General features: G+C 41.0%; 2 protein-coding genes across 4 annotated transcripts in view; one reads left to right on the forward strand and one right to left on the reverse strand.

Annotated features, from left to right (window-relative positions):
* The window catches only part of LOC134538685 (uncharacterized), a 31475-nt gene extending 19176 nt beyond the window's left edge, over positions 1-12299 (reverse strand). Inside the window, exons 1-4 of the mRNA XM_063380111.1 lie at positions 12135-12299; positions 8522-8613; positions 7128-7349; positions 5264-5406 (exon numbers count right to left, since the gene is read on the reverse strand). Coding sequence (XP_063236181.1) covers positions 5264-5406; positions 7128-7349; positions 8522-8613; positions 12135-12166 — 489 coding nt within the window. The 5' untranslated portion in view covers positions 12167-12299. The remainder of the gene's footprint in view (positions 1-5263; positions 5407-7127; positions 7350-8521; positions 8614-12134) is intronic.
* LOC134538684 (uncharacterized) overlaps positions 1-15975 on the forward strand; it is a 248037-nt gene that overhangs the window by 14380 nt on the left and 217682 nt on the right. The window lies entirely within an intron of this gene.

A 15975-nucleotide genomic window follows, 5' to 3' on the forward strand; every position in this document is an offset into this window, starting at 1 on the left:
TGTATGACAGTATTAGTGTGCGGAAGTATGAACAAGTATGAGATTGCGCAAGTATGTAAATATGCAAGTGCGCAAGTATGCAAGTGAGCAAGTATGCAAGTGAGCAAGTATGCAAGTGAGCAAGTGAGAAAGTATGCAAGTGAGCAAGTGAGCAAGTGAGCAAGTATGCAAGTGAGCAAGTGAGCAAGTATGCAAGTATGCCAGTGAGCGAGTATGCCAGTGAGCGAGTGAGCGAGTGAGCAAGTTTGCAAGTTTGCAAGTTTGCAAGTTTGCAAGTGTGCAAGTGTGCAAGTGTGCAAGTGTGCAAGTGTGCAATAATACAAACATGCAATTAAGCACTGCTGCTCTATATGCATATGTATACATAATATGCATAAACACACATATGTATACATATATATACATAAACACTTATATGCACATGTATACATATATATTCATAAACACTTATATGCACATGTATACATATATATTCATAAACACTTATATGCACATGTATACATATATATTCATAAACACTTATATGCACATGTATACATATATATTCATAAACACACATGTACACATGTAAATATTATATGTAAATCCACCATCGGAAGTATAACACGCATGGCGCAGAAAAAATTCTGAGTCCTGCAGTTATCAGAAGTCTCTACTTTAATCATAATTCCTCTTCCCACCCCCTCCCCAACTCCTTTCCTATGTACAATACACAACTCCTTAAACGTTCACTTTTCGTTTTTCGTTAGGTGACCTTATCTCAAAAGTTAAGAACATTAATCATACCACTGACCTTAAATATCTTCAGAACTGTTCTGAAAGCTGTGTGGTCCCCATATTTGCATCCTACTTTCCTTACCTTACTGCCTGGGTTGAATGTGGCTTTAACTCGCTACTGGCATTAATATTAAGTTTCGAGATAAAATGGCAGAGTGATGAAATAAAATGTACGAATGTGTGGTTGTGGTTACATAAAGACGTAAAATACAATATTATAATTTACAATGTCATAGATACTGAATTTTTCAAATATTGCATTAAATTGAGTGTACGATTATAATAGAATTTAATTGCGTCTTTAAGTATTATTATTAAACTATTTTTAGAATAATTTACATATTAAGTCACAGGAGAAAGTTCATTGAAGTATTTATTATATAAGTATATATAATGTATAGGTATATATTACATAGGTATTAACTACCTACTATAATTTACCTCTATTTTAAAACTATTTTTGATAAATGAAGTTCTTATTTCTCTCATTTAGAAGGTAATGACTAGTGAAAAATGTGTAAAACATACTTAACTGTTTTACCTGGAAGAATATATTAAGAAGAAAATATTAGGTTTTACTCATAAACTATTTTGCATGTACTTCAATATTTTAATTTAATTGATTGAAGTGTTTGCAGTTAATTCATAAATCAATTGAGATTATACAACAAGTATAAATGTGAAAAACTAAATGATTACGATAATAAAATAAATAATAGTTACTTTTTTTTAAACTGTGGCTGTTTTCTTACTCTTAAGTGTCAAGTGCACTATTTCCATGTCATTTAACTTGAACTGTTAATTCGTAAACAAGATTGTTAAGAGAATAGCAAGTCATGGATATTATTGTTAAGAGAGGGTTAACTGTAACGCTAGTGATTTTTAGTGTGCGAAAGTTCGTGAATAGCCTCCTGATGCGTCATCACCTCGTCTTACTCTTACCACCTGTAAAATTCTTCACTACTCTTACTTCTGCTAGGAATTTACCCTTTTCAGTATTAGATAAAACTTACGTTTCACCAAAACAGAGCACGGTGCGCATATGCGTCAATACACATTCTAAATCTAAATCCATTCTATGGGTATGGATTTTCATCAGTCCAAGGCTGCGTTCCTTTTCCTATTGACAGCATTTGGGAACGTCAACTTTTATTTTAGAAACGTGTATAAAACTCTTTCGTCCCACCAGTAACGTCGCGTGTACGAAACAGCTTCGTCTGCTTCTTCTAATTTTGCAAACAGTATTTACTATACAGCCTCCCAATTACTTAGCATAAAAAAGAAGGGTTGTGTGGGGCTGTGTCGGGACACACAAATGCCGTTGGTTTAACTTGAAACGTCTGTGTCAGCTGCACGCAAATCAGGGGCGCAACAACAGGAGGGGCAAGGGTATTTTGCCCCCCCCCCCCCCCCACCCCTTCTGAAACCTTGAAGTGGGGGCAAACGGGGGCAAATAAAGTGCTGTGTAATAAATTTTTAGATAATAAAAGTTCTTAAATAGCACCATTTTCCACCTTGAAATACGAATTTTCCCGGGGGAGGACCCCCGGACCCCCCGCTTCAATAGGGGGGATCGATGATTCTTTATAAAAAGGTATATTGCCCCCCCCCCCCCTTTGAAAATTTAGTTGTTGCGCCCCTGACGCAAATGGTCCTGCATTATATCACTTCGACTGGTGTTCGCATTCGCGTTTTCGACAGACGTGTGGGCGCCATCTTCACTCGATACGTCCATTGACAACAGTTGCAACAGCGGTAGTGTGACTATACCCAGTCAACATTACTCAAAGACAATCCGTAAGATGCGGTATAATGATTGAAATAAACCGTTAAGTAGGTATGTCTCTTTTTTTTTTTTTTACGAATGTGAACTGATTTATTTTATATATGGAAGGGCTAGCATTTACTTTTTTTTATTATGTTAGTCATTAAGTTTATTTAATTGTTTTCTATAGCGTGGTTTAATATTCAGTGTTAACCTGATATTTTATTTTTTGAAATTTATAAAAAAAAAATTTAAAAAAACACGAAATTGAAAAACGGCCTAGTGCTGAATTTTCTTCTTGTATAAATAAATAAATAAATAAAGAGGTGATCACGGAGTTGGCGTCGCTCACTGGGCGAGCCACGGCGGCTCTGCGAAGGAAGCCTAAGATGTACATCAAGTTCTGTCCCTGCCCGAACACGCCCGAATATTCACCTTCGGCCAAACCTCGGGTTTATTTATATATTACATTTATATTTCTCTGTTTATTTTAATGTAGCTATACTAACCTAACTTAACCGTCCATAGTGTTTTAAAGTGTTTTGATGTAGCTGACCGAACCGACCACTTTTAATATTTGAATTCATTTTTCCTGCGCGATTTTCTTTCTTCCTAACCTAACTAAAACTAAGTGTATTTTGGAGCGCAAAAGTAAAACAAATCCCGAGGTTGGCCGAAGGTGAATATTCGGGCGTGTTCGGCAGGGACAGAACTTGATGTACATCTTAGGCAGAGGTGCCCCCCCCCCAAACACTATGACTCACCCCCCCCTAACCTAATGATGCGCCGCCCCCCCCCCCACCCAAATTTTTTGTGCCATTTTCTCAATGATTTTATAATATTATACTTTTTTAGTATTATCTTTTGTCACATTTTGCATTAATTATAACTAATTTTCTAATAATAATAATTTTGGTCATATGCGTGTGTGCACTTATTGTCGAAGCGGGGATAGGGACCATCCTGAACCGACAGATGCCAAACTGCTTTTGTTGAGGAAAGTGCGGGGTTGTCAATTTGATTTACAAGATCCCTTTCAATTATCAAAGCACCAGAAACGTATTTTCACATTAGAAGATATAAGTATGTAAATGATATATATATATTTACTCGTCTTTTGACAACCCCCCCCCCTTCCTGAAATTTTAATGACGCAGTCTGCGTCGTTACCCCCCCCTTGTGGGCACCCCTGTCTTAGGCTTCCCGCTCTGCGACGCTCCAGCGGCAGTCTCTCTGCTCGTCGCCGGACCCCAGGGTGTATGTGCGGCCCACAGCCTCATGTCTGCAGCCACAGCCGGCTCTTGCCCGGGCTGAGGCTGACATGCCGTACTTTAATACATTCTATAGGCTTACTTTTACAATTTTAACACTTTCTTTTTTTTTGTCTTGAATCGCACGAACACGCGAATCACCGCGCCATCACGTCCCGAGTCGTGAGCTGCGCTGAGTAGAAATGAGCGCGAGGGAGCCGGTGTTTTGACCAATCAGCGCTCTTCCTTTTTTTCCCCGACAACCCGTCCGCGACTCGAAACTCGGGGTCGCATCTCGCGAGCTGAGCACGACACAGCACTTGGCGTCTCCGAGACTGGTAGTCGGGGAGTTGTTCAGGCGAGACGATAACAGACTTCCTTTTTCGTTACAGTACAAATATCTGTTCTGATCAGGGACGCAACAACTAAATTTCCAAAGGAGGAGCAATATACCTTCTTATAAAGAATCATCGATCCCCCCTATTGAAGCGGGGGGTCCGGGGGTCCTCCCCCGGGAAAATTCGTATTTCAAGGTGGAAAATGGTGCTATTTAAGTAGTTTTATTATCTAAAAACACAGAACTTTTTTTGCCTCCACTTCAAGGTTTCAGAAAAGGGGGGGGGGGGGGCAAAATACCCTTGCCCCCCCCCTTGTTGTTACGCCCATGGTTCTGATGTCCGTGTGTGTTTTGGTGCGATTTTTTTTAAAGAGGTTTCACGTCAAAGCAACATTCCTCAAGAAGGGGATTTGAAACGACGCTCGCCACCGAGACATGAATCACTGCTGCCAGTAGAAAAGGGAACGCGGCCTGTGATTGTGGATGATTACACAACCTACCAGCGCACACACAGGCCCGTGTGCCAAACCTATCCCAACAAGACACGCACCCCCCGCCGTCGATTCAAATGATTCATTCACCAGTGTGGGGTGCACCTGAATTACTATGGCACTTAGCGAGTTGTAGAAACTTCAGTTTCTGGCCTCGCCCACGCTCACTGCCCCGGATGGCAATATGATCTTTGAATATATATACTGTATATAAGTCGCCAGGCCAGGTTAAAATTTCTAATACGGTTTGAGGTAGTTGGTTAGTTCACCGCCGCAATTGCCACCATCTCTAGGGCATCGACTTGTGGTGGGTCCCTAGCGGACAAGTGTCGAACTCTTCAAACACCCTTTCCCCCTCACGTTGAACGACCTTGAGCTGCAGTGAATGATGGGTTGGGGGTGGTGCGGGGGGAATGACAGCGGGCGACAGTGCTGCGCTCTAACGTGTAAATAACAACTAAGACGATACAGGGCGTTACGGCAGCGCACTGCAGTGGTGAAGTTCCCAAGCTGCTCATCATACACTTCTGAAAGACGTAGAGTAAATCCTATCCACTCGCGACTTCTATACAGTATATATATATATATATTCAAAGATATGATGAATCGGCGGCCTGTGATTGTGGGGATGAAGGTGTCTCGCCTGCAGGATGAGCTGGTCTCCCAGGCGGTTGTGCGACAGGTCGACGACGGACAGAGAAGCGCAGTTTGCCAGCTCGCTGATGTCGTCCACGCTCTGCAGGCGGTTGTGGCTGATGCTGAGGGTGTTCAGCGCAGGCAGCACGCCTTCGCGCATGAACAGGGGAGAAAAAACATGTCCTTTAATGAGTTTCGTCAAAGCGAAGCTGCCGTCGTTATCTCAGAAGAATGTTGTGTGTGTTTGCGAGAAGTCCCAAGTTAGTGCGAGTGGTCCAAGAACTGGTTGCAACAAAGAACAAGATTTTACACATTTAATTTTAATGAAATTTATCAGAGATCACAGCCCTGACGAAGTATATTTTTTTTAAAAAAAGAGTAGGCAATTTAATAAAAGAAAAGTGTGAGAGTCTTTTCAGTACTCGCCAGAGATGTGTAACATCTAACATCAAATGGTAATCTGAAGATATGTATGTACATATCACAGAAAAAAAAAATTGGTTCAGTATTATGTAAGTGTTGTGCTTCGAAACTAATTTACCTTTGAAAGAGAAATTTTCTCCAAAATTCAAACCTTCCAGTCAAGTGGAAAAAATATGATAGACGAGCGGAGTGTGAACAATTGGTCGGACAGTTGGACGAATGGACGGATGGACGGATGTCCGTCATCTTATAGTGGGATCTCAATGATCCCACGCGTCCGTCCACCTCCGTCCGTCCATTCACAAGCCGAGCGATTCTCAATGATCCATAAATCCGTCATAATATTTTAACACTCTGATGCTGCTAACTGACTAGAAGGCTTGAGGTTTTTATAAAAATTTATCTTATAAAGGTTTAATAGTTTGACGACCATGTACATTAAGAATATAAATCTTAAAACATATTTTCGTCACTTGATATTTTTTTTTAAATAAATTACGTTATTACTTACATTTTTTTGTCTCGGTCAATGTTTGTTTCAATTATCAAAATTTAAAACGTGTTCAAACTCAAGTTATAAACTTAATTTAGAAGCAGCTAAACGAATACAAAAACAGTAAAAAAATATATACTTTTAAAATAAATACAATGCTTTTCAGACATTTTTTAAAGTTTATAATTTCATCCGGCTTTCCGTCGAAAGTTAAAGCTTGGCAAGGTTTTGACGGACGGATGGATGGAATTTTCCGGGCCATCTGATCAGCTGAATGCACACAGAAAATTTTCTGTACTTTTACAGATGATTCCTTTGGAAACCAGCTGGAAATATTAAGGAAAGATATTGTAACTTTGAACAGCACTTAGCTGTGTTTTTTTCTTGCATATATGAAATAAATTTTCGCGAAATACTGAGTACTCAACTTACATTGGGGCATATTATATTTGGACTACATTTTGTTGTATCGTGACAATTATGTGCGCTGTTAATATTGGAAAGCTATTCAGGGAACAACGGTTTTACAAACAACTTTTAACCAATGAAGCTGCTGAGAGACAACACAAATCATAAATTCGCGGGTAATAATATCTATAAATGTACAAATTTGCGAATATCTGTGATTTACATGAATTTAACACTATAACATAGCTTGCAAAATAATGGTAGAGTAAGTTGTCAACTGCAGTGACAATCACTATAATCTCGCCTTTTGTATGTAGCTATATTCGGGTCCCCAGAAAGCACGATTTTTAACTATTGGTGAATTAACGTGTTAAACACTGTTAAGTCCTGATAGAAGATTTCAGTTTTGACCGCGTGTGCGTTTATAGGACTGTTTCCCACGTGATAGCGTTGTTTACGTGATTTCTGTTTGTGGTCGCTCGGTTGGCGGACGGTTAACTAACGGACTTTGGAGAAGGGTTTGTTTATCGTGAGCCTGTCGACTCACTCAAGTTCTCCAGCCTGGAGACGAAGTTGTTGCAGAGGTTGAGCGTGTCCAGGTGTCTCAGCGCCTCCAGGTTCTCTATCCTGGTGATGACGTTGTTGTGTAGGAACAAGCACCGAAGTTCCGTCTGGCTCTCCAGGTTCTCTATCCGGTCGATGCCATTGTTCTCCAGCCACAGGCACTTGAGCCCCGTGTACTCCTCCAGCGCCTCGATCTTCGTGAAACCTGTGGGGTTTTTGTCGATCAGCCACATACGGGACTCGATTGAACCACGCGACAACTGAGAAGAAATGTCATCAGAAGCTAGATGTGTTGCGGTCACAAATGAAATTTCCAAGCTCTATTGGAGAGGGAAAAAAAGTATCTCCTCTATGATGAAGTCCCATCTATCCATAGTACCAGTCAAATAATAGGTCCCTAAATTCATTTTTCTGTTGAGGTCTTTAGAAAATGGTTGGACTGGTCAGAAATTTGACATATATTTTCGTTGTGTACTGACTTTCTTTCCTTACTTATTGGAACTGTCAGCAAGTGAAACTGAAAAAAAGACCAGCCATTAGTTCATCAAGGAATTCCACAGTTATGTCAGCACAGACTTAACAGAAGAAGCATGCTGGCCTAGGCTGCGTATGCTCATGAGAAAATTTCTTTGAACGATGTGTATTTTTTAACAAGGTAAGCAAAGTTATAAGACATGCTATTCAGCATAGATAAATGCTAGAAGATGACTATCACACACTACAGGTAGAAATGAAAATAACATATATGGACGTGAATACCGAAAAAAACACACACTTTACTTATTTAACCCTAAATTAAAATCAAAAGCCATGACCCATGTATCTAATAATTCATTTTAATCTGATTTAATATACAAGTTAAGCCTATTTTTAATATGCAAATTGTGCCAATAACACAAGAAAAAATATTATAAAAACCATGCTCCACTAGAGCCAACTCACAGTAAAAAATACCCAGGCGAATCAGGAGATACTGGATACAAATGGACTTAGAGCTGATAAACAGCCAACGTCAGTTAAAAAACCTACTGCGACGAGAATATACTACAAAAAGGCAGCGAGGCATTTGATAAATTGCAGAATATAATCCATTATGTCGGGTAATATTTTGCTCTGGAGATTCAGTCATTGGGAAGTGATAATCACCAAGGTCGAAATATCTGTGCATGCCAACATATTTTTGGCGAATGGAAAAAATAAGTATCTGTCTCCCACTCTAAGAATCAAAGCTGTAGTCCTAAGTTCCTAAAATTCATCCAGCACGAATTTACATATACAAAATACATGCACACTGTCGACACTCGTTTTGAATTATGAGTTAAGAGTTACAGTCAAATGCGCATTAAAATAATTATAAACGATTTATTAAAACATTACCTTTGAAGTGAAGATACAGTACATCGTTGAGGTGTGGTGTCATGTAGAGCTTTGTTTCTTTGCAACACTGACGAATAAATTTTTTCGTCATTCTGAAAAATTGAAAATAGACGTAAATCAGAATTTTTTTTTATCAACTTGAATTAAAGATTATTTAAAATTATTGGATTATTTATTCTATACAGAACAATATTGATTTGCATTTTATTTAGTTGTTATGGGCAATATTTCATCACTTTACACCCCGTAAAAAACAAAACAAAAAAATCAGAAGGTGGAAGCACATCACAGTTGTGTGGCCTTAAAGCGATGTCTTGAGTCGGCTCGATACAGTTGAACTGCTGGCTGTCACAAGGCTATAGTTAAATAGTTCTAAAAATTTCCTAACACTATGAAAATAAATTGAATGTTACCATGGTCAGCAGTGTGTCTGCGAGCACAAAATATTGACTGTGTACAAAACTTTCTCAACAATCTGGCCAGAAGCGAGTCAGCAGCCCGCAGTGTTTCATCAAGCAGGGAACGAGTAATGCACAGGATATCAATAAAACGATTACAGGCGAGCACTATGTTTATTATGATGCTGGACATGGAACAATAAAACACTTTAACAGCATAGGAAAAAAAAGGATCCAAAAGATTTTCATGGACATTTGACATCGGCTGGTATTGGCTGATTCTGTCTCTCTTGTATATTCATCTATTATTCAAGTATTGTTGTTTCTCTAAGCTACGACATGCAATTAAAACCAGAAAGGGAATATGTCTATGGAAAATCTTATAAATCAAGCTTCCCCATTAAAAGAATCGTTCAAAGAACAGAAAAGTTTATTTACGGTAGTGGGCTGTGGGCTGCCTGGCAGAATTCTGTTACAACATTGTGCAGAAAATCACAGGATATCTAGGTAGATTTTTTACCACCCGCAAGAAGTGACCTTTGCTTATAATGGCATGAGATGCCATCTGGCTATAGCCAGCTACCATATTCGCGTATGAAACTGTTTGTTATATTGTTACTAGCTGCGCGACCTGGCTTCGCACGGTTGTATTCAGGGGGGGGGGGGGGAGGGGGGAATGAGACCATATCTCTTATTTACAGTTATAATAAATGAAATAAAATAAAAATTAATTAATTTTGACAAAAACTTAAAACAATGCTTTGTAATGTACCGAAGAAAAAACGAATAGCACCGATGGTTTCCCGACTCTCGAGCATGCAACGTTGTCATGGAGACGAAGTACCCACTGTTTTCCCGGGCTTAAACACCAATCAACATTGATAATCAGTTTATTATTAATTATAAATTATTAAGACCATTAATCGAAATAAAAACCAGGCTATCTGTCAAGTTGGAAAAAATTACACATAAATGCAAATGTTCATCGAAATCGGTTGACTTGGTGAAGAGTTCACTGGAAACAAACATCAGGATACTGGATTTATGTATATTAAGATATCCAGAAATCATTCGATAGAAGGGCTTACATTTTTTTATGTGCTTATTTCCTTAAACACCATTATTATATTTTCGCAGTGATGGTCAAAGCTTTCGGACTACTCTTTCTTGAATTTAACATATGACAGCTATACCTGATTTGCATCTGGGCTTCAAACAAATACCTACGAGGGTCATTATATTTAAATCTGACGAGTCACGCAGTTCTTCCAACACCCAACACCACAATGTCATGAAACTCCCCAGTCTTTCGCACCAGTCTGACACTAGCAGAGATCCGCTAGCAGAGATCCGCAACTGTCATTTACTGTCCATTGTAAAACTTTGAAATGTGTAAACAAATTATATATGCTGACAAGTGTAAGGTTTTTAGTGTAAAACATTTTTTTAATGCAAAAAAATTTCGCACTTTCGAAGTTCACAGACAGATAACCGATATTTTATGGTAATGTGATTATAATGAAGCTTCGGATCGCAAATGGTGCATCATATTTAATGGCGTGCAAACAAAATTTCATGATTAAGAATGCTCGGGAGGACCTTCAGATGTGACTGACGAAAACTCGAATCAATTATTAAGGAAAACATAAACAGAATAGACGTTTTTCTATAGATAGTCTCAGTGAGTTCTTTCCTGAAACTTAATGAATATTTCTTTATGAAATTTGCTGTGGTGATTTGGGCTACAGAAAAGTGCGTGAAGAGTTTTTAAACCACATTGTTTCTGGTGATGAGACATTGATTTTCCATAACTCCATAAACAAAGAGCCAGTCAATTGAAAGGCATCATTCCCGATCATCAACAAGACCAATAAGAGCCAAACAATTTCTGAGCACCAAAAGGGTTATGACTACAGTGCTTCAGGATCAAAAGGTCGCCTTACTCATTGAATACATACCCAGAGGGGAGACCATATCTAACTGCCTATTGTCAGACCCTTCACCGACTATACCACACCATCCAAAACAAACAGTGTTGTCTAGAGGTATTGTGCTTTGTGATAAAGCACATTTGCATGCTGCTGTGTTGACAAAAAATTTATTGCTTCAACAATTTAAGTGATAAATTTTCGAACATACTCGGTATAACCCGAGAACTTGGCTCAGTATTACGATATTTTCACCAAATTGAAGGATTCTTTGGCTGGGAACTACTTGGAAGTGACAACGAACTGAAAGAGTTGTTTAATGACTGGTTCAACAACTTGGCAGTAACTGAATGCACAGAAGGCATAGAAAATCTGGTGATATGCTATAACATATGACAAAAATTTGAATTTGTATTGCGACTACATAGCAAAATAGCTAAGGTATCATATGTGTTATAAAATGAGTTATGTTTCATTATCTTGAATTAAAATATATAGAAAGATAAACATTCTTTACTATTAGAATGCATCCATTTCTGTACGAACTTTTCCTAAAAATGGTCTGGCCATTTATCAAACAGTCTAACTAAAAAACGATGTTATGTAATTAGCAATATTAATTTGTTTAACTAACTGAAGTGTAACTTTGTAATATACTGAAACATCATAAAAAAAACTTTTATTTTTTTTCCATAAGCTATATAAAAATATAATCGTACATAATAATGATTACAATAGTTTTTCAGAATATAAATATGCAATGTATAATTAGAAATTGATTATAAAATGGTGCATTTTAATATGTATGAATTTAGCTAATTGTGTTTGAAAACGTCATTTTTGCCACACTTATTCGTATGCCATTACTCCCTATTGCCAAGTGTTTTCATTTTGCATAAAAACAAAGTTAGTCCACATATTTCTTGTTTCATATCTAATTGCCGAATGTCTATAATTTGTGTTTATTTGTTTTCTCATATTCAGCCCACATTTATCGGATACATGTAAGAAATTTAGGTTTTTTTTTCTGTTTCATGTTTCTGCAAAATTACAGAATTTTGTCTGAAGAAGTTCCAAACTGTGATTTTGCTTACCTATGTCAAATTCAAGATAGCATGTCGTTCAAATATTTCTCCCCATAAGAACGTAAAACTATGACTAATATCAGATATGTTATTTAACTCTGCCCATATGTGCATAAAAAAAAATTGCATTGAAGCTATGATGACTATGCCATGCATTTTATTTTATAGTTCGAATAAAAGTAGGTACTGATGAAGATTTTACCTTGGGGTCTCTTTAATTTTACTGCAACTCATTTTGGTATTTATAATACAAATCTTGCGTATACTGAAGTCAACTACACCGTCATATAATTCAAAGCATGAAACGCGCAACGATACTGCATCATATTAAAAGTCTCTTGTCTTCTGCTAGAAAAAAAAACATTATAAATCAGCACTGTGACCATGGCAACTAGGATTAGCTGCTTGTTCAATATCATAGACTAATAGTGATAAATAAAATTCTTATCTTCTGCGCACAGTTCTAAATGGTTCAAGATTATCAAGAATATTACTGCCAAAATATTCTAATACTCATAATTACCTCTTTGGCGATTTGACAAGAAACAATCTGATGAAACATGCTTAGGGCCAATTCACCATTAAGTTAAGATTTTAAACACGGCTAAAGAACACTTAATCGAAGTTTAGTAACGAATAGCATTTCACCAAATATTTTCTTACCTTTAATTAGAGATAAATATTGCTTAACTTTTAACGAACAATTTCGGTCGGTTCACTTCTGAACAGTTGTTTAGCCCACACCAAAATGGCCGCTTAATAGTGTCAGCTGATAATTGAAGACGAAAACAAGACACCTAAATAACCTCTAATTTTTGAGCAAGAAAAATTATCTAAATATGATGGTGAGGATAATTTTAATGCGTGTTTTTAACTAAATAATGATTAACGACAACGTGGTGAAATTGGCCCTAAAAAATGTTAACAATGTGTTTACTAATAGTACTTTGACCGACGTTTGCGAAAATGTTTAGATTAAAAAAAGGCAAATCAACAATTCAATGGCGGGGTAAAAAATATTTTTACTTTGAGGCCTGCACATAATCATTCAACTTACTAATAATCAGTTATTTTACACAGTGTCGTCGAGCGGGCTGATCCCCTTATTGGTTGTGTAGGTTCTTGGGCTAGCTCAGTTGGGGGTGGGTTTCGGGCCGCGTGGCAGTTAAGAGGATCTAGCCTGCTAATAATGAAACTACATAGGGTTTCGTGGCACTCACTCTTTTTATTGGCCACTATTTGCACTGGCACGGGGCTATCGCAGTTCCCGCCTACGACCGTTCTTAGGTGAGGCCTGACTACACGAGAATTTCCCCTTACACCGCCGCCTATGGGAAGTAGTAGGCGCCGGCGTCGCGGCGCTAACCGATGGCGTTTGTCCCAAACCGGCAGGGCTTTGATTTCCTGTCCTATAGCGAATTCAGGCAAGCACTACCTGCGGACACAGTTTCTGAAATGTCCCATTAAAATGGCGAGGTCTCGTCCATGACACAATGGTACTATTTTATCCTAGGCAATGCATGACTATACAAGCGAATAAAGATATATATATATATACATACATACGAGAGGAAAGGAAAAAATTATGAAACACTAATAAAAAGAAAACTAAACTATCTACAATAAGGCGACCCCTTGGCAATAGTTTACATACTAATCTCCATAGTTTCGAACTGCCTGACACGACTCGAAGACTGTTGCTGATCTATTCCCCGCGTCACTGACGTTAAGCCCGGAGGCCTCTATGCTCACCCGTTTCACTCGTCTTGGCGAGAGCTCGCGGCCGACACGTCACTCCTCCGCGGTTCTCCAGACGCGACTGCCCCCTCTGCTCGCGCCGACCCCCTCCCCGCGCGCGTCTCGTGCAGCATCTGACGTCCTCGTGGACGGGAACCCGCGACTTGTTCACCCCGTGCATATTAAAATACATGTTATTTACCCTTCTAATTTAAATTATACATGATGGATGATATTATAGTTTTTACAATAAAAATTATGTCCTGCTGAAAGAAAAGAAAATATACATAAAAAACTACGTCGGAGGGACACTGATTTATCGAAGGTGGCACCACTGGCTCCCGCACACGCCCGCGCACAGAAGAAAGCGGTGACGCGCCATAACGACCTGTAGGAGCTAGGGTGGCCTCTGGGTCGACGTCAAATGCCCCCCCCTCCCACAAGGCCATTATGCGCGTCAACGTCTCTTAATCGCATCTGCCGTTGCACTCGTTGATCGTGGAAACGGGAGGGTAGGAAGTGTCTTGGCCTCTGGTGTGTATCGTGTGCGGGTGTCTCGCGAAGGGTGGCAGTAAACTCATGACACTGAGTCGGGATCCTGTGTTAGTGTGGTGGCTTGCCTTTGGTAGGTTATTGCACTGAAATTCCCGTAAGTAGGTGGGTACCCGCCGTATCCTCCTAGGTCGGGAGTTTTCCCCAGATTCGCTTCTGGAAAGTGAGGGGCTGAGCGAACAGTTGGGGTCTAATGTCCTGCCCTTTCCCCCCATCCTCGTGGTTGGGATGGCAGACCACCCCGAAGATCCTGGTTCACCTGTCACGACCCCCATCAGTTCTTCCTCCATCCCCTCTGTGTCCCCCCGTTCTGTCTCTGAGTCTGGTTCGGTGACGGTCATAATGAACGACGAGTCCGCCAGACTCGTATTGAGGGGCCAGAGAGGGGTGTCTGGGTCTTTCCCCTCCTCGTCCTCCCCGTCCGTGTCCGGTTCCGTGATGAACTGGATCACGTTTGTGTCGGCGGTCGTTTCGTCTGGTTCCCCAAATGTCCTGGCTGGTTCCATTACGCTCTCTTCTGCCCCTCCTGTCTCTGTTCCTTTCATGGCTGCCCCTGTGTCGGCTGCCGGTCGCGTCTCTGTCACGTCTCCTTGTTCTTTCTGTCCCGCCATGTCCTCGTCCCACCTTCCGTCCATGTCACGGCTGGCTTGGTTTGCGTCGGTGACTGGTGTAGAGGCAGACCCCTCTCCCCTGTCCGTGTCCCTTGGAGCTTGTCTCTCCCCCGCGGCTAGGCGCAGTTGGTCTCTGTGAATTTTTGCGGGCCTCCCGCTTGGTGTACGTATTAAGTACGATGTGGCCCCCGCCTGTCGCAGAACGGTCCTGGGGCCCGCCCATTTCGGGGCTAGACCTGCACAAAAGTTCTTTGCCCTTGACGACAGAGGATGCTGTCGGACGTACACTTGGTCCCCGGGGTTCAGAGTAGGGGGGGGGGGGTCTAGTGGACTGTGGTGTCGTCTGCTGTAGATAGGCCTCCTGTCTCCGCCTAGCCCTCTCCTGCATTCTGGTCAGCTCGGTATTGAGACATTCGCCCCATCCGGCTTCTGTGGCTGCCGCCTCTACCCGGCATTCTCCTGGCAGCGCCAGGTTCCGCCCCATGACCAGCTCTGCCGGCGAGTAGCCCGTGGCGGCACTCGTACGACGCCTCAGACAGTATAAGAGGTTCGGCAAATGGGTATCCCATTTTGAATGGTCCTCTCCCAACCGGAGACGGAGCTGAGCCTTTATCTCTTGGTTCCGTCTCTCGGTTGGGTTGGCCCTCGGGTGATACGTCGGCGTCGTGTGGTGGCTCACCCCCCACCTTCTGCAGGCCTGTTTCCAGCGGGCTCCCGTGAACTGACATCCGTTGTCCGATAGGAGCACCGCTGGGTACCCGAAGCAAGGGGCTACCTCTCCGTCGATCAGCGCTATCAACGTTCCCGACCGGACGTTGGAGACCGGATAGGTCTCGACCCATCTGGTAAACAGGTCTGTTAGTACTACAAGGAAGCGCTTGCCTTTGCTGCTGCGGGGATAGGGCCCCATGATATCTAGAGCTAGTGTGTGGAATGGGTGTTGCGGGCGGCGAGGTCGCTGTTGCTCCTCGCCGTCTGTCCTCCGGGCCTTGCGCTGCTGGCAAGTGTGGCAGCGTCGGACGTATTCCCGGACATCGTGTCCCATGCCGGGCCAGTGGAAGGAGACCCTGATTGCCTCCGCGGTTTGTTCGGCCCCGGGGTGGCCTGCTAGCTGGTGGTCATGGAAATAACCCAGTATGGCCG

This window comes from Bacillus rossius, chromosome 14, assembly GCF_032445375.1.
Source record: "Bacillus rossius redtenbacheri isolate Brsri chromosome 14, Brsri_v3, whole genome shotgun sequence".
Classification (NCBI taxonomy): domain Eukaryota; kingdom Metazoa; phylum Arthropoda; class Insecta; order Phasmatodea; family Bacillidae; genus Bacillus; species Bacillus rossius.